The sequence below is a fragment of the Peromyscus californicus genome, unplaced genomic scaffold (assembly GCF_007827085.1).
Source record: "Peromyscus californicus insignis strain IS unplaced genomic scaffold, ASM782708v3 Scaffold_3__1_contigs__length_106647218, whole genome shotgun sequence".
Lineage (NCBI taxonomy): Eukaryota > Metazoa > Chordata > Mammalia > Rodentia > Cricetidae > Peromyscus > Peromyscus californicus.
The window spans coordinates 65,015,557-65,038,808 of record NW_026294551.1 but is presented as its reverse complement, the minus strand read 5'-3'; the positions used below and the strand labels follow the sequence as shown (position 1 = coordinate 65,038,808).

At 47.0% G+C, this 23,252-nt stretch overlaps 2 protein-coding genes across 4 annotated transcripts; both read left to right on the top strand.

Annotated features, from left to right (window-relative positions):
- Positions 1-722: 722 nt before the first annotated feature.
- On the top strand, positions 723-10,526 carry LOC128122907 (immunity-related GTPase family M protein 1-like). Of its 2 annotated transcripts, XM_052758747.1 has the most exons (3): positions 723-1,097; positions 2,708-2,747; positions 7,017-10,526. In XM_052758747.1, the coding sequence occupies exons 2-3, from the start codon at positions 2,727-2,729 to the stop codon at positions 8,241-8,243; spliced, it is 1,248 nt and encodes a 415-aa protein (XP_052614707.1). In that variant the 5' UTR covers positions 723-1,097; positions 2,708-2,726; the 3' UTR covers positions 8,244-10,526. The 2 variants fall into 2 exon arrangements, with proteins under 2 accessions (XP_052614707.1, XP_052614708.1); XM_052758748.1 differs by lacking the exon at positions 2,708-2,747 and having other exon boundaries at positions 725-1,097.
- A 3,566-nt stretch (positions 10,527-14,092) lies between these two features.
- On the top strand, positions 14,093-21,782 carry LOC128121838 (immunity-related GTPase family M protein 1-like). 2 transcript variants are annotated; one of them, XM_052756872.1, is made up of 3 exons: positions 14,093-14,689; positions 16,300-16,339; positions 20,439-21,782. In XM_052756872.1, exons 2-3 carry the CDS (start codon positions 16,319-16,321, stop codon positions 21,657-21,659), a joined length of 1,242 nt encoding a protein of 413 aa, XP_052612832.1. In that variant the 5' UTR covers positions 14,093-14,689; positions 16,300-16,318; the 3' UTR covers positions 21,660-21,782. The 2 variants fall into 2 exon arrangements, with proteins under 2 accessions (XP_052612832.1, XP_052612833.1); XM_052756873.1 differs by lacking the exon at positions 16,300-16,339 and having other exon boundaries at positions 14,312-14,689.
- The last annotated feature ends 1,470 nt before the right edge of the window (positions 21,783-23,252 follow it).

Genomic DNA, 23,252 nt, shown 5'->3' with positions numbered 1-23,252 from the left:
TATGGACTAAGGAGTTTCGTGTATAAAGATTCATTTCTTATCATCAAAGATTAATTATCAGCTGGTTGTAGATTCTTCCTGAATGTTGGGAGGGGACTATTGAAGGGCTGGACCCCCATCGTCCCCAGTAGCCTATGTTCCTGTAACCCTAAGAAACCCATTGGTTTAGCAAACTAGACTTGGGTGGAATCGCTTCTCTGGGAGCCCTTGGTGGCCTATCTGGGGTGACTAGTTACTTGCTTAGCTCTCCCTGGGAACAAACACACAATGCCGGTTCTCACTCACATCCATGTAATGAGCATAGTGGTCACTATGGCAAGAAAGCATAAGAGAGTTTGAAGCATAACTAACTGTAAGCATGTAATGTCAGAACCCAGCCACCACTGCTAGGCCACAGCACCTCCAGTCTGCTCTTCTCAGACACTGACAGGTGCCCTACTGACACACTGTGAGTCTCTAGCTAACAGACTTCCTGGTTGGTGCCTGAGTGTCTGCAGCTCTCTAAGTGCTGGGGTTCATAGGGTTTGAAGGGGTTAGGTGTTATTTTCTGAGCAAGAGGGGACTCCAAAAAGGGAGGCAAGCAGGATTCACCAGGAGGCTCTGAGTGCAGTTTGGATATCACTGTTCCTGGGCAGACTTCCCACCCTCAAGCCTGGCCCTCTGACAGAACCCTGCACCCCATCACTGCAGGAAGAGTTTGGAGCCTGTGTTGCTGAATCCTGAAAACCAGCCATTTCCAGGAACAGAAACTGAAAGCTGCTCTGGAAGCAGGTTCCTCCCTCTGGGGAGGCAGGCAGGGCTCCTGCCTACAAATGAGGAGTGGAGCCCGGTCCAGAGTGGAGCAGAGTACAGAGTGGAGCCGCTTCCAGAGTGGACCAAGGTCCAGAGTGGAGCAGGGTCTGAGAGGAGCAGAGTACAGTGTGGAGCAGAGTACAAAGTGGAGCAGGGTCTGAGAGGAAGCCCAGGAGCTCAGGCTTCCCTTCAGCTGCTCCCCTCCTCTATCGCTCTTCCCAGGAGGACCCCAGCCCTCCACTGCTCGACTGTCTCCTCCTGAACATCCTGGGCCTGGATTCCAGTTTTACAAGGCTTCTGAGCAGGTAGGTGAGAGGCTCCTAAGTGCAGCTTGGCCTATAAACTGCTCAGGGCATGAGAGTCTGGAGTCTGGTGTTCCTCTCAGGGATTGTGTGCAGCAGGCACCTGCCCTGATCTTCTTCAGGACCACACAGTCCCTTGTGTTTTGGCTGAAAAGAGTCTTTCCAACCCACCAGCAGAGAGGCAATGTGCCCCTTTCTTACCTCATATCCCTGGATTGTGGGTCTTCTTAGGAGGCCTAGTTCAGAAAAAGCAGATGGGGTTTCACACAATCTCTCAGCCACTGGCCAGAGTCCAGCATCAGAACTTCCCACTGGCAATATTGGGATGTCCCAGGATTATGTAAACACATTGGTTCTCTTTTCAGAGCTCACAGAGACTGGAACTTGAAAGATTGAGGTCCTAAGCAAATCTTCTATTCATATTATAATATATATATTTAATAATTCCGTTCAGTTTTTTTAAAAATTATTTATTCAGTGTGTGTCTTTGTGTGTCTGTGTCTGTGTGCATGTGGATGTCAGGGGATAACCTGTGGGGCTGATTCTTTCTGCAACTGAACTCGTGTTGTCAGACTTGCTGGCAAGTATGTTTACTTGCTAAGCCATCTCACTGGCCCCTTTAAAACACACAGCCGAAACATCGAAACAAGGCAAAAACCAGTTCAAGTATTTCATCTGCATTAGAGAAACTGGCACACCACAGTCACTAGCTCAGTCCTTCATGGAGCGTTAGAGTGTGTATCCGTGTTGCACACTTTAAATACATCCCAGAGCATGCTCGCAGGGTCCAAGGCTGTTCCCGAGGACCCTGGGGTGGATCCCCTGGGGTGGACCTAATGGTGAAGAGTGTAGGAACAAAGGAGGGGTTGAGGGTGCGATAGGATCTATGTTCACAAAAGCCCCTGACAGCTCAGAACCGTGGCTAGTCTAGGCTGGTTCCCCCATCTCTGCAGTACCTTTGATGGAGGCTCAGGCTGGGTGAGGTGGCCCACACGTGTCAGCATAGCACTGGGGAAGTGCGGCAGAAGATTCAGGTCAAGGTTACACAGGGAGTTCTAGACTAGCACAGTGGATGTGAGACTGCGATTTGCATTTTAAAATGTACACTCTTTATTAGTCTATAATAATTGCGTAAAATAATGGGTTGTGGGCCAGTGAGCTTGCTTAGTGGGTAGAAGTGATTGCTCCCAAGCCTGATGACCTGAGATTGATCCCAAGGACCCACATGGGAGAAGGAGAGAACTGACTCCCACAGGCTGTCCTCTGACTTCTACGTGCGCATTTGCCATGCTCAACACACCTGCCACACATATAAATAAATAAATGCAAAAACGGAGACATTTCTTAAAGTATCAGGTTTCATGATGGCATTTTCACATATGGATAAGGTCAGTCTTCATTAGGGTCCTGGGCTCTGACAACACAGCTGACAGGAAGCATCTTAAGGGAGGAAGGCTTATGTGGCTCCTGTTAAGAGGATGCAGCCCAGCAGGGTGGGGAAGGTGTGGCCACAGGGGCTCAAGTCAGCTGATCTCAGGATTCCACAGTCTGGACATAGAGAGAGGTGCATGCTGGGGCTCAGCTTCATTTCATCCCTTTGTCTTTTTATCCAGTTCCGGACCCCAATCCGTGATGGCAATGTCTCCATCCAAGGTGAGTCTGGCTCCCTCAGGTAACCCTCTGTGGAAACTGTCTCAGGGATCTACATAAAGGTGGCCTCACTAATGCCTCAGGTGTGTACAGTCCAGTCAGGCAGGCAACCGAAATTGACCCTCACAGGGGCTTCGAGCATCTTGCACCCCCTATTACCCATAGTTTTTATTTTGTTTTACTTAAGTCACAACATATTGGTGGGTCATCAGGAACTTTTTAGTAAAGTTGTGCAGTTGGAATAAGTATAATAAAACACAAGTCTCTGGATATTATTGCACATGTCTTTAGTTCCAGTCTCAGGAGGCAGAGGTAGATGGATCTCTGTGAGTTCGAGGCCAGCCTGGTCTACATAATGTGTTCCGGGAAAGCCAGGGCTCTATAGAGAGACTCTATCTAAAAAATAAATAAATAAAATAAAATACAAATCAACTGATTCCAGTAGAATCACATGTAGCCTATGTGAACCACACAGCAGAACCCCTCATTCAGTTGTGTGTGTGTGTGTACCTGTGCAATCATGCATGCATGCATGTGTGTGAGAGCATGCCCTGGCTTCTATGAAGTGCACCTCTTCCTGTGAGTATGTTAGGAGATCCCTGAGTCATGGCTCACAGGGTCTGATTCTCCTCCCAGGCCTGGCTGTCTCTCTCCAGTGAATTTGCTTGTCGGGCTCCCTTCAGAGGCCAGGAGGGCCTGTTCCTCATCCTCCACATGGATCTCTGACCCATGTGCCCAGGGGTGAACCAGAGACATCAGAGGTATAAATTGAACAGGGCCCTCAAATAGGGAAGTGTGGGCACTTGAACTCCAGACTGACCTCTTGAGGGTTCCCTCTTGGCAAAGCCTGGTCACTGTCTGAGCCACGGTTCCTGTAGCTGTCCACATGAACAGCTCTACAGGACTCCTCCTGGTATTTTGTCACAGGAGTGAAAAAGGCAGCTACTCCAGTTATCTGCAGAAAACTAGGGATTTAGGAATTTGCCCACAATTCACCAAGCCAGCAGCTTTGGGGACTCAGGATGGGGTGTCAGCCTACTCTTTCCATGTGGAGACTAAAGCCAGTCCCTCAGGCTGATGAACAGAGGTTTGTGGGGAGCAGTGGTGTGCTGCAGGCAGGAGAGCCCATCCCAGAAGATGAGCAAGAGAGACAGAGGATGCTCCCACTGGGAGTATGGAGAAGAAACCAGTACCAAAAACTTAAGGGTGCCTGAGAAGCACCTTCCACAGACAAGAGCCCTGGATTTCGAGGGAAAACACCTGGGCACACTCTGGTTATTTCATGGGAATCAGGAGTAATTCTGGAAGAGAGATTTTTTTCTTCTTTCTTTTTTTTCTCTTCTCTTCTCCTCTCTTTCTTCCTTCCTTCCTTCCTTCCTTCCTTTCTCCCTTCCTTCCTTCCTTCTTTCCTTCCTTCCTTCCTTCCTCCTTCCTTCCTTCCTTTCTTTCTTTCTTCTTTCTTTCAACAGGGTTTCTCTGTGTAGTCCTGGCTATACTGGAACTCACTCTGTAGCCCATGCTGGCCTAGAACTCACAGAGATTTGCCTGCCTCTGCCTCCCTTGCTCAGTGCTGGGATTAAAGGCATGCTCTCCCACCACCTAGCTGGCAGGGAGCTTCTTAAAGGACAGAAAAGCTATGTGAGACTCACAGGAAATTTCCCAAATATATAGTGCTGAGTTTCAAATGCTTTTAGTCTTTTACACACACAAAACAGGAAAATAAAATTTCAAGAGGAAGAGTCCCATCAATCACTCCAAATTGTGGAAGAGCACATGCCTGTCCCATGTAGGGCCTTTATCTAAGAACAGTGGTTAAGGTATATGCTGCTGTCTTGCATCTCAAGATTTGGTGTGGTCCTGTGAAATGGTTGGAGTCCTGTCCTCAAACTGATATGTCCCAGTGTCCACTCCAGAAGGCCAACACTCTAGTGCTTACCTGTGCCGGGTATGGGTTTATGCATCCTACATCTTCCATCTTTTAAAAATTAATTTCCTTTTTTTGGGGGGAGGGGAAGTGTCTCACTATGTAGCCCTCATTGTTTGGCCTAGAACTCACAGACACTCTCCTGCCTCTGCCTCCCAGTGCTGGGATTAAAGACATGCACCACCATGCCCAGCTTGGTATCATTTTTAATCATGTGCATATGTGTGTCTGTGTGGAGCATAGGCACATTTGTACAGTGCCTCAGGAACCCAGAAGAGGGCGTCAGATCCTCTGGAATTGGAGTTCCAGGAGGATGTGGATCACCTGATATAGATGCTGGGAATGGAGCCTACATCCTATGGAAAGGCAATAAGTGCTCTTAACCCCTGAGCCATCTCTCCAACCCCCAAACCTCCATCCTTGATGTTGGAAATTATGTTTCCCAACCTGCCCCACAAAATACTTCAGTGCCGTGGCACGGATTTAGTCAAGAACAGAAACATGATTGAATGGCCCACCCTAAGAAGGTCATCTGTATCTCTGTATCAGTGTCCCCATGGCTCAAAGAATAGCTTAGAAGAGGACATGGGAAGTATGTAAAAACTGTAGAGAGCCGGGCGGTGGTGGCGCACGCTTTAATCCCAGCACTCGGGAGGCAGAGGCAGGTGGATCTTTGTGAGTTCGAGGCCAGCCTGGTCTACAGAGCGAGATCCAGGAAAAGGCGCAAAGCTACACAGAGAAACCCTGTCTCAAAAAACCAAAAAAAAAAAAAAAAAAAAAAAAAAAATGTAGAGAGCATGCTCGTGTGTGTGTCATTGGTTTGTGTGTGTGTGTGTGTGTGTGTGTGTGTAAAATGTTAACTTCTGAACTAGCTTAGCGGTGGCACTTTTGAACCCACTGCAGCTGTGGTTACTTGTACAAGATCACCACAGGACGGGGCCTGTTGACATCCTGTTATGGAAAGGGGAGGGTATGGTGAGTCCCCACCCCTCCCTGAGGATTTACACACAGTAAATAGTTGATGAAGGAAGGAGGGACATTTTCTTCAGTCCCTAGCCACTGAGAAAATGCACATGCTGCTGTAAGACAATTCTCACTCCTGCTTTTGTAAACACTCAAATGAGACTCACTGGGCCAAAAAGAAGAAAAAAAAAAACCCCACAAAACCCAAAAAACAACCATGAATGTAGAAGGGGGACAGGCTGGGAAGAGGACAGACATCACTGGGAACAGGGGGAGGGCTAGAAAAATGAACGGGTGGGCATGAATACAATAAAAAACACATGATGTTCATGTGTGCAAATGTCATACTAAAACCCAGTATTATATCATTAATGTATACGAAAATTGCTGAGTGTGGTAGTGCATGCTTTAATCACAGCATTGAGGAGGTAGAGGCAGGCAGATCTGAGTGCAAGGCTAGCCTGGTCTACAGAGCAAGTTCCAGATCAGCCAGGGCTACACTGTCTCAAAACAAAAACAGCCAAAATTATATGTGCTAATCAAAACATTAAAAAGAAACCTGTTCACAGAAGAATTTCAGTCTGTATGTTAATAAGAATAGCTACAGTGATAATAGACAGCCCACATGCTGTCTTAAAATTGATGGAATTTTTATTCTTTTTTAAAGATTTAGTTTTATGTGTATGTGTGCCTGAGTGTCTGTATATGCACATGTACAGGCAGGAATTCTTGGAGTCCAGAAGAGGGTTTTGGAATCCCTGGAACTGTAGTCAGAGGTGCTTAGAGCCACCCAGTGGGGTGGGAACCAAGCCCAGGTCCTCTGCAAGAGCAGCCAGTGCGCTTAACCACTGAGCGGTCTCTCCAGACCCAGATGAGATTATTTGGAAACCGGGAGGCTTTGCTGTTGAACCTGACATATAGCAGTGTGTTTATTCTGCCTCAACTACTGAAGCCACGGGGGAGAGGAAAGCACTTTTCAGAGTGCAACAGGGATGACCAGCCTCTGAAGCACAAGGCTGAGTCAAGTGAAGACTTGTGGGTCCTCCAGACAGGGAGCTGCCACAGGCTGTTCCCTGCTCTGCATGCTCTTCCTCGGTGGTCCTGGCAACCAGGAAGGGGTGAGTATGGACATTTGTACCCAGTAAGAGAACTGCCTGACATTGCAGTGCTTAGCTTTGGGGTTCAGTGTTGCAGTAACAGCTACAGAACTATCCTTGCACACCAAGAATGTGCTCATGCACAGGAGGGCTCAGCTAGTTCTGTCTGTAATCAGCAGGTCTTGATGTCGACTGGCTGTGGATCTGAAAGCCTGGACAAGGAACAGTGTTTTCCTGTGGGTGCCTGTGTTCACAGCCCTCCTAACTCCCTTCCTAATGTATCTACAGGTTGCTCCATTGCTCACCAACATGGAAGAGACAGTTGGGTCTGTCGAAAATAAAGAATTTACATGCTTCTCCGATGCTATACCCATTCACAAAAACAGCAGTATTTTATCTGTAGAAGTGGTCAAGAATATTGAGGCTGCTGTGAAAGATGGAAAGTTGGGAGAAGTGGTCTCCATAGTCAAAGATATCAATCAGGAAGTATCAAGAAGCACAGTGAAAATTGCCGTGACTGGGGACTCTGGCAATGGCATGTCATCCTTCATCAATGCCCTTAGGCTCACTGGACATAAAGAGGAGGATTCAGCTCCCACTGAGGTGGTGAGGACCACCCAGAAGCCAACCTGTTACTTCTCCTCCAGCTTTCCCAATGTGGACCTGTGGGACCTGCCTGGCACAGGGGTCACAGCCCAGAGCATGGAGAACTACCTGGAGGAGATGGAGTTTGACAAATATGACCTTATCATCATCATCGCTTCTGAGCAGTTCAGTTCAAACCATGTGAGGCTGGCCAAAGCCATGCAGAGGTTGAGAAAGAGGTTCTATGTCGTCTGGACAAAGCTGGACAGGGACCTCGGTACAAGTGCCCACTCAGAACCCCAGCTACTGCGGAGTATCCAGGAGAGTATTCAGGAGAACCTCCAGAAGGAGGGGGTTAAGGTGCCACCCATATTTCTCGTATCCAGCATTGATCCTTCATCACATGACTTCCTGAAGCTCAGAGACACACTGAAAAAAGACATCTCCAGCATCAGACATGATGGTCTCTTAGGAACCCTTTTCCAAATCTGCGAGAAGACTATTAATGAGAAAGTAGAATCCATTAGTAGGAGCATAGATGAGGATAATCTAAAAGGTTTTGGAATCTCAAATCCAGATAATCTGGGAGAATGTCAGAAGGTCTTCCAAGAAATGTTTGGTGTGGATGAGAGATCTCTCCACCAGGTGGCTCTGAATATGAGCCAGCCTGATGCTTGTTCCAGGGATGCCAAGCCATCCCAGGTTACACAGAGAGACCAACAAGATGGCTGGACAGTGTCTGAGCTGTGTCGTTCCGGAACTCAATATGTGTTTACAAGTGTTTACTCCTTCACTTGCTGTTTTGACTCTCGCCGTCTTAGATGCTTTCAACTGAAACATGCACTTGATGAAGATGCTAAGCAAACCAAGAAAATTCTGTGGAAAATCCTGAGAGTCCATTATCCTTCCTCAGAAGGGCTAGACAACTGAGGTCCTCTCCCCAGCTCTGTCTACCCGAAGTTGAGCTTACCTGAGCTATGGATTCCAAGTTCCTTGAGGTTAATGGTCCACCTTCCTTGATGTGTGTACCCCTCAGGAAACTCCATAATGGATTTTGCTTTGTACCTTTTGTTTAATTTTATTAGCTGAACTATCTGGGATCCCAATATAGAAGAAATTTCCTTATTTTGACTGTACAGAATCTCACGTTTGACACACAGTTATCTTTGCACCTCTGATAGATATTGTTTCTCTAAGAGGCCTCCTGGTTTTCCCATCTCTCTTTCCCCTCTCTTCTTCTTCCCTGTCTTGGGTGGCAGTGCATCCCTGGGGGAATGAAGAAGAGCTTGCTTTTGTCCAAGGTCTGAAAGCATGGCTGGTAGAGGCCTGGTCTCTGACCTCTCCTCTGATGTGTAAAGAGAGGGGAATGAACTCTGCACCACTGGAAATGGGATTCACCAAGTGCTGAAAGGAAGAATTCTAAGTACCCAACACTGCCTCCAATGGCGTCATGTCTAGTCATGGCCCCTCCCACTCTGTGCATTCCCAGTCCCCTATTGGATCTGAACTTCTTCAGCCACCCCTAACTCTACAGGCCAGACACGCGGACCCTCCTCTCTTCCACATGGAGCTTTCCCATTTCCCTCAGTTTGTGTGTGTGTGTGTGTGTGTGTGTGTGTGTGTGTGTGTGTGTGTGTGTGTGTGTGTCTTTATCTAAGACAGAGGCTGCCTGGCATTCTGTCACCTCTCTTTCCGTCAGGCCATCCTTTAACTGTCTCAGCCCTGTGCCCTCCACTTCTTTCAGGACACTAATTACTCCCCCACTTCCCACCATTACAGTGTCACATCCCAGCACACCTGCTTTCATGTCAGTTGTTCCAGGAAGGGTATGTTGGCCTCGTAGTTTGACAGTCCAGCCATCGTTGCTGAAAGTCATCACAGCAGGAGCACAGGGCAGCTGGCCACATTGTGTCCACAGTCAGGAAGCAGAGAGAGAAAGATGGATACCGTTCCTTGGCACACTCTTCCTTTCTTTCAGCCCAAGACCCCAGCCCATAGAACGATTCCATCCACGTTCAGAGTGGATCTTCCAACCGCACTGAACCAAGTTGAGAAACTCCCTCATAAATGTGCCCAAAGGCCTGTTTGCATTCTAGATCGTGCCAAATTGACATTCAGTATTAACAGGAAAGGTACTGTGATAGCAGAGGGGTGTATTGGAGTTTTATTGATTAATAGTGTGAAGAAGATTGGGTGTGGCTCAGTAGTCCAGTGCTTGCCTAGCACACAGGAGGCTATGGTTTTGAGACCCAGAAAGAAAGAAACAAAACCTGTTTTGAGACAGGAAGACAGTGCCAATTGTATTTGTTGAGAAAAATGCATCAACTGTATCATCTTGCTGGCACAACTTTGTGAAAGAGCATCATGTAAATGTAAAAGGTAGGTCTACTTTATATGCTGGGTAAGGATGGGATGGACTAAGACCTGTCAGTGGTGGTGGGATTGGGGTTGAGGGGATAAAGCTCTGGCTAGCCTCACTTTCCACCTGCTCAAATCTGTTCGTGTAAATCGATAGACTCCCAGGAAAGGTCTGCAAAGAAGTCAGAGAAGTTTTGTTTGTCATCCTCATGATGCTCAGAAATAATTTCTGATGCCGAGTTTATAGCGTGGATTTCGCTGCAGTGTGCTCAGTGTTAAAGTGAGGGGGCTTGCTCTTTGAAAGTTGTGGGTGTTACTGCTGAGGTTGTGTGTGTTTGTCATGGGGAATCTAACCTGGCCCCAGTACTGAGGAAACTGACATGCTGACTGTGATTTCACTCTTAGCCCGCTGCAAAAGCAGGGTGTAAATTCTCTCTATGTCTTAGAACATATGTGTAGATTTTCTTTTTGCTAGTTGTATATACAGACCTATTTATGTACAGATACAGAAATATATGTACACATTATAAATTCATCACACACATGTATGATGTATGGCATGTAACATACATGGTGTTAATCCTTATCATAAATAACTAATAAGAGTATACAATATAAATATGTGTTGGTTTTTGTTCTTTTTTATTTTTGATAACTTCCCATGAGTCCTGTATCTATATCACTCCCACTCCTTCCTTCCTCCACATACTCCTCCTGAGCTCCCAAATGTATCTTTTGGAGGGTGACTGAGACAGAGTTTCTCTGTTTAACAGCCCTGGCTGTCCTGGAACTCACTTTGTAGACCAGGCTGGCCTCCTACTCACAGAGATCCACCTGCCTCTGCCTCCTGAGTGCTGGGATTAAAGGTGTGAGCCACCACTGCCTGCCCACTCCCCAGATGTTTTTAATAATACATTTATTTTTGGTTTTCTTTATTAAAAAAAATTATTTTATTTTATGTGCATTGGCATTTTTGCATGTACGTCTGTGTGAAGGTGTCAGATTTTGGAGTTAGAGACAGTTGTTAGCTGCCATATGGGTGTTTGGAACTGAACCTGAGTTCGGCGCTCTTAACCATTGAGCCATCTCTCCAGCCCCTTTTTTTGGTTTTCCGAGAGAGGATTTCTCTGTGTAGCCCTGGCTGTCCTGGAACTTGCTCTGTAGACCAGGCTGGTCTTGAACTCACAGAAATCTGCCTGCCTCTGCCTCCCAAGTGGTGGGATTGAAGGAGTGTGCCATCACTGCCCAGCAATAATGGATTTTTTAAAAAGATATAATTTGTGTGTGTGTGTGTGTGTGTGTGTGTGTGTGTGTGTGTGTGTGTGTGTGTGTGTGTTTGTATAAATAGGGATATCCAGGGGAGCCAAAGGCATTGGATTCCCTTCAGCTAGAGTTGAGAGGTAGTTGGGATCCTGAGGTAGGTGCTGGGAACAGAACTTGGGTCCTCTGCAAGAGCAGTATACACTCTTGATCTCTGAGATCTCTCTCCAGTCCCTTATGGTGGCTTTTTAAGAATAAAGTTTAGCCTTGCGATGGTGACACATGCCTTAAATCCAGCACTCCGGAGGCAGAGCCAGGCAGATCTCTGTGAATTGGAGGACAGCCTGAGCTACAGAGTGAGATCGGGGACAGGTACCAAAACTACACAGAGAAACCCTATCTTGGAAAGAAAAAAAAAAGAATAAAGTTTCAGGGCTGGAGAGATTTCTCAAAGGACCAAATGCCACTGACCGAGCAGGAGGACCTGACTTTGAATATCTACCATCTATATAAAAGAACAGGTGTGGTAGTGCATGCCTGTGAGGAATTTGGTGGGGATAGGTGGATCGCAGGAGCCTGCTGGTCAGCTGGTCTAGTCAAAACAGCAACATCCAGGTTCTGTGAGAGACCTTGTCTCTGAAAATAAGGTGGAGGGTAATAGAGGAAGACCCATGACATTGATCTCTGATCTCTTACACAAACATACAGGCAAGCACCATGGTGCACACACATGCATACACACACACCCACACACCACACACACATTCTATTTTTCAAATTTCACTTGTAACATCAAAAGTGTCAAAACCTATTTCCACCACCATGGAGGGTCTCCCATACGACAGCCATCTCTCCACACATCATATCCCAGGGTCTTCTCTCTTTATTTACCAAGGAGGAACTGACACACAGAAGTAAACTTATGCAGGAGGCTCAGCTAGTCTGACGTGTAAATATAGGGCTACCCTCAGACATTATCTCCCCAGAAGAGTCTGCAACACTTTAGCATGAACATGCAGCTGCTTTCAGTATAGTGCTCCAAACAGAGCAGAATGAGCTACAGAGAGACACTATGAAAGAGCTCTGATTGCCCGGGAATTGGAAGGCTGCTCAGGGATAGACTTGCTTTCACTTGAGAGCTTGGGAAGGAGGTCCTGCTGTGAAGACAGTTACTGGTTGTAGAGGGGTTACTTCTGCAGAACTGACATGTCCCCTCCTGGGATGCTCACAGGCTCAAGAAGTAAACAACATTCACAAGGCCCCTCTCCACAACGTTATATAAGAAATAGCAATTCTGGGGAAGAAGGGTCTCTGAACAGTGGCGCTGCTAGGCAACTCCAGGAATACAGCTTTCATGACCTTTGACACACACTGGATTGGCTTTGCATCGATGTAGCCTCTGAAACACTCTGCTTCTGAAAGTAGCCCTTTGCCTATTGCTGCAAGCCACAGGAAAATGTAATGGAATCCAGCTATTATCACAAAAGGTACTACTTGGAAAAGTTAAGGACTTTTCTGAATGTCAAGCCAAGGCTTAAGAAGTCCTGGTGATATTTTAGCTTTTGTATATATATTATCTGGTCCTACAATGATTTTCTTTTTTTAAAAAAAAAACTTATTTATTTTATTTGTAAGAGTGTTTTGTTTGCATGCTTATGTATGTGCATCACACATGTGCCTGGTACCCAAGGAAGTCAGAAGAGGGTGCCAGATGCTCTGGAACTGGAGTTACAGATGGTTGTTAGCTACTAGGCAAATGTTTGGACTTGAACCCAGGTCCTCAGATACAGCAACCAGTCCTCTTAACCTCTGAGCCATTACTCCAGGCCCCAGTGTTTTTCTTGTAATGCTATATGTGCTTCCAAGAACTGCCAACAGTGTATTTATCTAAATTTCCTATCAAGCATCCAAGGCCAAACTGAAACAACACCTGTCTTCTAGGTCAGGCAGATAGCTTTATTTCTCGTGCAATTTAGGGTGAGACCCTCCTTTCCTATACAACCTTACTAATAGACCCCAACTTCTTACCTAACCACTTCTAGGAATGTAGACTGAGCACATAGATCCCCTTTGCGATACTAACCGGGCATTAGCACTCAGTTGACCTCCTCTTTTACCACTCCCATTTGGGGTTGTAATAGAAAGCCTGACAGTCACTGCCTGAGGAAAATTCTTACCTACCCTTATGACGCCATAAGAATTCAAGCCTGGTGACCTTGCTCTGGCAGAGGACTGCTATTGCTTGGGTTTTAACTGGATTCCTGAAAGACTTGGGGAGAACTGAGAGAATAAGGAGACTGAGAGGAGGAGAGAGAGAGGAAAAAAGAGAACGGAAGAACTAGATGGTAAGAACTGGAGAGGAATGGACTAGATGGGAAGAACTAGACTGAAGGACTAAAGGAGAGTACTAGAGGAACAAGATGGAAGATGAGGAAGAGCCAGATGGGGAAGAACAAGATGAGAGAGATGAGATGGGAGAGGAGCTGATATGGGAAAGAACTAGATGGATGAGAACCTAGATGGGGCAGAACTAGGAAGAGAGAATTAGAACTTAGAGGGGACAGCAGATAAATGTAGAGAGAAATCAGGCAAGACAGGGGCTAGGCATGAGAGCAGAATAGAAGCTGTGTAGAGAGAGAACTGACTCAGAAGAATAAAGTGTATGGACTAAGGAGTTTCGTGTATAAAGATTCATTTCTTATCATCAAAGATTAATTATCAGCTGGTTGTAGATTCTTCCTGAATGTTGGGAGGGGACTATTGAAGGGCTGGACCCCCATCGTCCCCAGTAGCCTATGTTCCTGTAACCCTAAGAAACCCATTGGTTTAGCAAACTAGACTTGGGTGGAATCGCTTCTCTGGGAGCCCTTGGTGGCCTATCTGGGGTGACTAGTTACTTGCTTAGCTCTCCCTGGGAACAAACACACAATGCCGGTTCTCACTCACATCCATGTAATGAGCATAGTGGTCACTATGGCAAGAAAGCATAAGAGAGTTTGAAGCATAACTAACTGTAAGCATGTAATGTCAGAACCCAGCCACCACTGCTAGGCCACAGCACCTCCAGTCTGCTCTTCTCAGACACTGACAGGTGCCCTACTGACACACTGTGAGTCTCTAGCTAACAGACTTCCTGGTTGGTGCCTGAGTGTCTGCAGCTCTCTAAGTGCTGGGGTTCATAGGGTTTGAAGGGGTTAGGTGTTATTTTCTGAGCAAGAGGGGACTCCAAAAAGGGAGGCAAGCAGGATTCACCAGGAGGCTCTGAGTGCAGTTTGGATATCACTGTTCCTGGGCAGACTTCCCACCCTCAAGCCTGGCCCTCTGACAGAACCCTGCACCCCATCACTGCAGGAAGAGTTTGGAGCCTGTGTTGCTGAATCCTGAAAACCAGCCATTTCCAGGAACAGAAACTGAAAGCTGCTCTGGAAGCAGGTTCCTCCCTCTGGGGAGGCAGGCAGGGCTCCTGCCTACAAATGAGGAGTGGAGCCCGGTCCAGAGTGGAGCAGAGTACAGAGTGGAGCCGCTTCCAGAGTGGACCAAGGTCCAGAGTGGAGCAGGGTCTGAGAGGAGCAGAGTACAGTGTGGAGCAGAGTACAAAGTGGAGCAGGGTCTGAGAGGAAGCCCAGGAGCTCAGGCTTCCCTTCAGCTGCTCCCCTCCTCTATCGCTCTTCCCAGGAGGACCCCAGCCCTCCACTGCTCGACTGTCTCCTCCTGAACATCCTGGGCCTGGATTCCAGTTTTACAAGGCTTCTGAGCAGGTAGGTGAGAGGCTCCTAAGTGCAGCTTGGCCTATAAACTGCTCAGGGCATGAGAGTCTGGAGTCTGGTGTTCCTCTCAGGGATTGTGTGCAGCAGGCACCTGCCCTGATCTTCTTCAGGACCACACAGTCCCTTGTGTTTTGGCTGAAAAGAGTCTTTCCAACCCACCAGCAGAGAGGCAATGTGCCCCTTTCTTACCTCATATCCCTGGATTGTGGGTCTTCTTAGGAGGCCTAGTTCAGAAAAAGCAGATGGGGTTTCACACAATCTCTCAGCCACTGGCCAGAGTCCAGCATCAGAACTTCCCACTGGCAATATTGGGATGTCCCAGGATTATGTAAACACATTGGTTCTCTTTTCAGAGCTCACAGAGACTGGAACTTGAAAGATTGAGGTCCTAAGCAAATCTTCTATTCATATTATAATATATATATTTAATAATTCCGTTCAGTTTTTTTAAAAATTATTTATTCAGTGTGTGTCTTTGTGTGTCTGTGTCTGTGTGCATGTGGATGTCAGGGGATAACCTGTGGGGCTGATTCTTTCTGCAACTGAACTCGTGTTGTCAGACTTGCTGGCAAGTATGTTTACTTGCTAAGCCATCTCACTGGCCCCTTTAAAACACACAGCCGAAACATCGAAACAAGGCAAAAACCAGTTCAAGTATTTCATCTGCATTAGAGAAACTGGCACACCACAGTCACTAGCTCAGTCCTTCATGGAGCGTTAGAGTGTGTATCCGTGTTGCACACTTTAAATACATCCCAGAGCATGCTCGCAGGGTCCAAGGCTGTTCCCGAGGACCCTGGGGTGGATCCCCTGGGGTGGACCTAATGGTGAAGAGTGTAGGAACAAAGGAGGGGTTGAGGGTGCGATAGGATCTATGTTCACAAAAGCCCCTGACAGCTCAGAACCGTGGCTAGTCTAGGCTGGTTCCCCCATCTCTGCAGTACCTTTGATGGAGGCTCAGGCTGGGTGAGGTGGCCCACACGTGTCAGCATAGCACTGGGGAAGTGCGGCAGAAGATTCAGGTCAAGGTTACACAGGGAGTTCTAGACTAGCACAGTGGATGTGAGACTGCGATTTGCATTTTAAAATGTACACTCTTTATTAGTCTATAATAATTGCGTAAAATAATGGGTTGTGGGCCAGTGAGCTTGCTTAGTGGGTAGAAGTGATTGCTCCCAAGCCTGATGACCTGAGATTGATCCCAAGGACCCACATGGGAGAAGGAGAGAACTGACTCCCACAGGCTGTCCTCTGACTTCTACGTGCGCATTTGCCATGCTCAACACACCTGCCACACATATAAATAAATAAATGCAAAAACGGAGACATTTCTTAAAGTATCAGGTTTCATGATGGCATTTTCACATATGGATAAGGTCAGTCTTCATTAGGGTCCTGGGCTCTGACAACACAGCTGACAGGAAGCATCTTAAGGGAGGAAGGCTTATGTGGCTCCTGTTAAGAGGATGCAGCCCAGCAGGGTGGGGAAGGTGTGGCCACAGGGGCTCAAGTCAGCTGATCTCAGGATTCCACAGTCTGGACATAGAGAGAGGTGCATGCTGGGGCTCAGCTTCATTTCATCCCTTTGTCTTTTTATCCAGTTCCGGACCCCAATCCGTGATGGCAATGTCTCCATCCAAGGTGAGTCTGGCTCCCTCAGGTAACCCTCTGTGGAAACTGTCTCAGGGATCTACATAAAGGTGGCCTCACTAATGCCTCAGGTGTGTACAGTCCAGTCAGGCAGGCAACCGAAATTGACCCTCACAGGGGCTTCGAGCATCTTGCACCCCCTATTACCCATAGTTTTTATTTTGTTTTACTTAAGTCACAACATATTGGTGGGTCATCAGGAACTTTTTAGTAAAGTTGTGCAGTTGGAATAAGTATAATAAAACACAAGTCTCTGGATATTATTGCACATGTCTTTAGTTCCAGTCTCAGGAGGCAGAGGTAGATGGATCTCTGTGAGTTCGAGGCCAGCCTGGTCTACATAATGTGTTCCGGGAAAGCCAGGGCTCTATAGAGAGACTCTATCTAAAAAATAAATAAATAAAATAAAATACAAATCAACTGATTCCAGTAGAATCACATGTAGCCTATGTGAACCACACAGCAGAACCCCTCATTCAGTTGTGTGTGTGTGTGTACCTGTGCAATCATGCATGCATGCATGTGTGTGAGAGCATGCCCTGGCTTCTATGAAGTGCACCTCTTCCTGTGAGTATGTTAGGAGATCCCTGAGTCATGGCTCACAGGGTCTGATTCTCCTCCCAGGCCTGGCTGTCTCTCTCCAGTGAATTTGCTTGTCGGGCTCCCTTCAGAGGCCAGGAGGGCCTGTTCCTCATCCTCCACATGGATCTCTGACCCATGTGCCCAGGGGTGAACCAGAGACATCAGAGGTATAAATTGAACAGGGCCCTCAAATAGGGAAGTGTGGGCACTTGAACTCCAGACTGACCTCTTGAGGGTTCCCTCTTGGCAAAGCCTGGTCACTGTCTGAGCCACGGTTCCTGTAGCTGTCCACATGAACAGCTCTACAGGACTCCTCCTGGTATTTTGTCACAGGAGTGAAAAAGGCAGCTACTCCAGTTATCTGCAGAAAACTAGGGATTTAGGAATTTGCCCACAATTCACCAAGCCAGCAGCTTTGGGGACTCAGGATGGGGTGTCAGCCTACTCTTTCCATGTGGAGACTAAAGCCAGTCCCTCAGGCTGATGAACAGAGGTTTGTGGGGAGCAGTGGTGTGCTGCAGGCAGGAGAGCCCGTCCCAGAAGATGAGCAAGTGAGACAGAGGATGCTCCCACTGGGAGTATGGAGAAGAAACCAGTACCAAAAACTTAAGGGTGCCTGAGAAGCACCTTCCACAGACAAGAGCCCTGGATTTCGAGGGAAAACACCTGGGCACAGTCTGGTTATTTCATGGAACTCAGGAGTAATTCTGGAAGAGAGATTTTTTTCTTCTTTCTTTTCTTTTCTCTTCTCTTCTCTTCTCTTTCTTCCCTCCTTCCTTCCTTTCTCCCTTCCTTCCTTCCTTCCTTCCTTCTTTCCTTCCTTCCTTCCTTCCTTCTTCCTTCCTTCCTTTCTTTCTTTCTTCTTTCTTTCAACAGGGTTTCTCTGTGTAGTCCTGGCTATACTGGAACTCACTCTGTAGCCCATGCTGGCCTAGAACTCACAGAGATTTGCCTGCCTCTGCCTCCCTTGCTCAGTGCTGGGATTAAAGGCATACTCTGCCACCACCTAGATGGCAGGGAGCTTCTTAAAGGACAGAAAAACTATGTGAGACTCAAGGAAATTTCCCAAATATATGGTGCTGAGTTTCAAATGCTTTTAGTCTTTTACACACACAAAACAGGAAAATAAAATTTCAAGAGGAAGAGTCCCATCAATCTCTCCAAATTCTGGAACAGCACATGCCTGTCCCATGTAGGGCCTTTATCTAAGAACAGTGGTTAAGGTATATGCTGCTGTCTTGCATCTCAAGATTTGGTGTGGTCCTGTGAAATGGTTGGAGTCCTGTCCTCACACTAATATGTCTCAGTGTCCTCTCCAGAAGGCCAGCACTCTAGTGATTACCTGTGCCGGGTATGGGTTAATCATCCTACATCTTCCATCTTTTAAAAATTAATTTCCTTTTTTTTTTGGGAAGGTCTCTCACTATGTAGCCCTCACTGTTTGGCCTAGAACTCACAGACACTCTCCTGCCTCTGCCTCCCAGTGCTGGGATTAAAGACATGCACCACCATGCCCAGCTTGGTATCATTTTTAATCATGTGCATATGTGTGTCTGTGTGGAGCATAGGCACATTTGTACAGTGCCTCAGGAACCCAGAAGAGGGCGTCAGATCCTCTGGAATTGGAGTTCCAGGAGGATGTGGATCGCCTGATATAGATGCTGGGAAAGGAGCCTACATCCTATGGAAAGGCAATAAGTGCTCTTAACCCCTGAGCCATCTCTCCAACCCCCAAACCTCCATCCTTGATGTTGGAAAATTATGTTTCCCAATCCTGTCCCACAAAATACTTGAGTGCCGTGGCAAGGATTTAGTCAAGAACAGAAACATGATTGAATGGCCTACCCTAAGAAGGTCATCTGTATCTCTGTATCAGTGTCCCCATGGCTCAAAGAATAGGTTAGAAGAGGACATGGGAAGTATGTAAAAACTGTAGAGAGCATGCTCGTGTGTGTGTCAGTGGTTGTGTGTGTTTGTGTGTGTGTGTGTGTGTGTGTGTGTGTGTGTGTGTAAAATGTTGACTTCTGAACTAGCTTAGTGGTGGCACTTTTGAACCCACTGCAGCTGTGGTTACTTGTACAAGATCACCACAGGACGGGGCCTGTTGACATCCTGTTATGGAAAGGGGAGGGTATGGTGAGTCCCCACCCCTCCCTGAGGATTTACACACAGTAAATAGTTGATGAAGGAAGGAGGGACATTTTTGTCAGTCCCTAGCCACTGAGAAAATGCACATGCTGCTGTAAGACAATTCTCACTCCTGCTTTTATAAACACTCAAATGAGACTCACTGGGCCAAAAAGAAGGGAAAAAAAAACCCACAAATAATGAAAAACAACCATGAATGTAGAAGGGGGACAGGCTGGGAAGAGGACAGACATCACTGGGAACAGGGGGAGGGCTAGAAAAATGAACGGGTGGGCATGAATACAATAAAAAACACATGATGTTCATGTGTGCAAATGTCATACTAAAACCCAGTATTATATCATTAATGTATACGAAAATTGCTGAGCGTGATGGTGCATGCTTTAATCACAGCATTGAGGAGGTAGAGGCAGGCAGATCTGAGTGCAAGGCCAGCCTGGTCTACAGAGCAAGTTCAGGTCAGCCAGGGCTACACTGTCTCAAAACAAAAACAGCCAAAAATTATATGTGCTAATCAAAACATTAAAAAGAAACCTGTTCACAGAAGAATTTCAGTCTGTATGTTAATAAGAATAGCTGCAGTGATAATAGACAGCCCACATGCTGTCTTAAAATTGATGGAATTTTTATTCTTTTTTAAAGATTTAGTTTTATGTGTATGTGTGCCTGAGTGTCTGTATATGCACATGTGCAGGCAGGAATTCTTGGAGTCCAGAAGAGGGTTTTGGAATCCCTGGAACTGTAGTCAGAGGTGCTTATGAGCCACCCAGTGGGGTGGGAACCAAGCCCAGGTCCTCTGCAAGAGCAGCCAGTGCGCTTAACCACTGAGCGGTCTCTCCAGACCCAGATGAGATTATTTGGAAACCGGGAGGCTTTGCTGTTGAACCTGACATATAGCAGTGTGTTTATTCTGCCTCAACTACTGAAGCCACGGGGGAGAGGAAAGCACTTTTCAGAGTGCAACAGGGATGACCAGCCTCTGAAGCACAAGGCTGAGTCAAGTGAAGACTTGTGGGTCCTCCAGACAGGGAGCTGCCACAGGCTGTTCCCTGCTCTGCATGCTCTTCCTCGGTGGTCCTGGCAACCAGGAAGGGGTGAGTATGGACATTTGTACCCAGTAAGAGAACTGCCTGACATTGCAGTGCTTAGCTTTGGGGTTCAGTGTTGCAGTAACAGCTACAGAACTATCCTTGCACACCAAGAATGTGCTCATGCACAGGAGGCTCAGCTAGTTCTGTCTGTAATCAGCAGGTCTTGATGTCGACTGGCTGTGGATCTGAAAGCCTGGACAAGGAACAGTGTTTTCCTGTGGGTGCCTGTGTTCACAGCCCTCCTAACTCCCTTCCTAATGTATCTACAGGTTGCTCCATTGCTCACCAACATGGAAGAGACAGTTGGGTCTGTCGAAAATAAAGAATTTACATGCTTCTCCGATGCTATACCCATTCACAAAAACAGCAGTATTTTATCTGTAGAAGTGGTCAAGAATATTGAGGCTGCTGTGAAAGATGGAAAGTTGGGAGAAGTGGTCTCCATAGTCAAAGATATCAATCAGGAAGTATCAAGAAGCACAGTGAAAATTGCCGTGACTGGGGACTCTGGCAATGGCATGTCATCCTTCATCAATGCCCTTAGGCTCACTGGACATAAAGAGGAGGATTCAGCTCCCACTGAGGTGGTGAGGACCACCCAGAAGCCAACCTGTTACTTCTCCTCCAGCTTTCCCAATGTGGACCTGTGGGACCTGCCTGGCACAGGGGTCACAGCCCAGAGCATGGAGAACTACCTGGAGGAGATGGAGTTTGACAAATATGACCTTATCATCATCATCGCTTCTGAGCAGTTCAGTTCAAACCATGTGAGGCTGGCCAAAGCCATGCAGAGGTTGAGAAAGAGGTTCTATGTCGTCTGGACAAAGCTGGACAGGGACCTCGGTACAAGTGCCCACTCAGAACCCCAGCTACTGCGGAGTATCCAGGAGAGTATTCAGGAGAACCTCCAGAAGGAGGGGGTTAAGGTGCCACCCATATTTCTCGTATCCAGCATTGATCCTTCATCACATGACTTCCTGAAGCTCAGAGACACACTGAAAAAAGACATCTCCAGCATCAGACATGATGGTCTCTTAGGAACCCTTTTCCAAATCTGCGAGAAGACTATTAATGAGAAAGTAGAATCCATTAGTAGGAGCATAGATGAGGATAATCTAAAAGGTTTTGGAATCTCAAATCCAGATAATCTGGGAGAATGTCAGAAGGTCTTCCAAGAAATGTTTGGTGTGGATGAGAGATCTCTCCACCAGGTGGCTCTGAATATGAGCCAGCCTGATGCTTGTTCCAGGGATGCCAAGCCATCCCAGGTTACACAGAGAGACCAACAAGATGGCTGGACAGTGTCTGAGCTGTGTCGTTCCGGAACTCAATATGTGTTTACAAGTGTTTACTCCTTCACTTGCTGTTTTGACTCTCGCCGTCTTAGATGCTTTCAACTGAAACATATGCTTGATGAAGATGCTAAGCAAACCAAGAAAATTCTGTGGAAAATCCTGAGAAATAACATTATCCTTCCTCAGAAGGGCTAGACAACTGAGGTCCTCTCCCCAGCTCTGTCTACCCGAAGTTGAGCTTACCTGAGCTATGGATTCCAAGTTCCTTGAGGTTAATGGTCCACCTTCCTTGATGTGTGTACCCCTCAGGAAACTCCATAATGGATTTTGCTTTGTACTCTTTTGTTTAATTTTATTAGCTGAACTATCTGGGATCCCAATATAGAAGAATTTCCTTATTTTGACTGTACAGAATCTCACGTTTGACACACAGTTATCTTTGCACCTCTGATAGATATTGTTTCTCTAAGAGGCCTCCTGGTTTTCCCATCTCTCTTTCCCCTCTCTTCTTCTTCCCTGTCTTGGGTGGCAGTGCATCCCTGGGGGAATGAAGAAGAGCTTGCTTTTGTCCAAGGTCTGAAAGCATGGCTGGTAGAGGCCTGGTCTCTGACCTCTCCTCTGATGTGTAAAGAGAGGGGAATGAACTCTGCACCACTGGAAATGGGATTCACCAAGTGCTGAAAGGAAGAATTCTAAGTACCCAACACTGCCTCCAATGGCGTCATGTCTAGTCATGGCCCCTCCCACTCTGTGCATTCCCAGTCCCCTATTGGATCTGAACTTCTTCAGCCACCCCTAACTCTACAGGCCAGACACGCGGACCCTCCTCTCTTCCACATGGAGCTTTCCCATTTCCCTCAGTTTGTGTGTGTGTGTGTGTGTGTGTGTGTGTGTGTGTGTGTGTGTGTGTGTGTGTGTGTGTCTTTATCTAAGACAGAGGCTGCCTGGCATTCTGTCACCTCTCTTTCCGTCAGGCCATCCTTTAACTGTCTCAGCCCTGTGCCCTCCACTTCTTTCAGGACACTAATTACTCCCCCACTTCCCACCATTACAGTGTCACATCCCAGCACACCTGCTTTCATGTCAGTTGTTCCAGGAAGGGTATGTTGGCCTCGTAGTTTGACAGTCCAGCCATCGTTGCTGAAAGTCATCACAGCAGGAGCACAGGGCAGCTGGCCACATTGTGTCCACAGTCAGGAAGCAGAGAGAGAAAGATGGATACCGTTCCTTGGCACACTCTTCCTTTCTTTCAGCCCAAGACCCCAGCCCATAGAACGATTCCATCCACGTTCAGAGTGGATCTTCCAACCGCACTGAACCAAGTTGAGAAACTCCCTCATAAATGTGCCCAAAGGCCTGTTTGCATTCTAGATCGTGCCAAATTGACATTCAGTATTAACAGGAAAGGTACTGTGATAGCAGAGGGGTGTATTGGAGTTTTATTGATTAATAGTGTGAAGAAGATTGGGTGTGGCTCAGTAGTCCAGTGCTTGCCTAGCACACAGGAGGCTATGGTTTTGAGACCCAGAAAGAAAGAAACAAAACCTGTTTTGAGACAGGAAGACAGTGCCAATTGTATTTGTTGAGAAAAATGCATCAACTGTATCATCTTGCTGGCACAACTTTGTGAAAGAGCATCATGTAAATGTAAAAGGTAGGTCTACTTTATATGCTGGGTAAGGATGGGATGGACTAAGACCTGTCAGTGGTGGTGGGATTGGGGTTGAGGGGATAAAGCTCTGGCTAGCCTCACTTTCCACCTGCTCAAATCTGTTCGTGTAAATCGAT

Bases quoted from the DNA above. Each gene is read 5' to 3' on its own strand.
- LOC128122907 (XM_052758747.1), top strand. From the start codon at position 2,727: ATGGCAATGTCTCCATCCAAG. The intron at 2,748-7,016 runs GTGAGTCTGGCT...ATGTATCTACAG, and splicing joins TGGCAATGTCTCCATCCAAG to GTTGCTCCATTGCTCACCAA.
- LOC128121838 (XM_052756872.1), top strand. From the start codon at position 16,319: ATGGCAATGTCTCCATCCAAG. The intron at 16,340-20,438 runs GTGAGTCTGGCT...ATGTATCTACAG, and splicing joins TGGCAATGTCTCCATCCAAG to GTTGCTCCATTGCTCACCAA.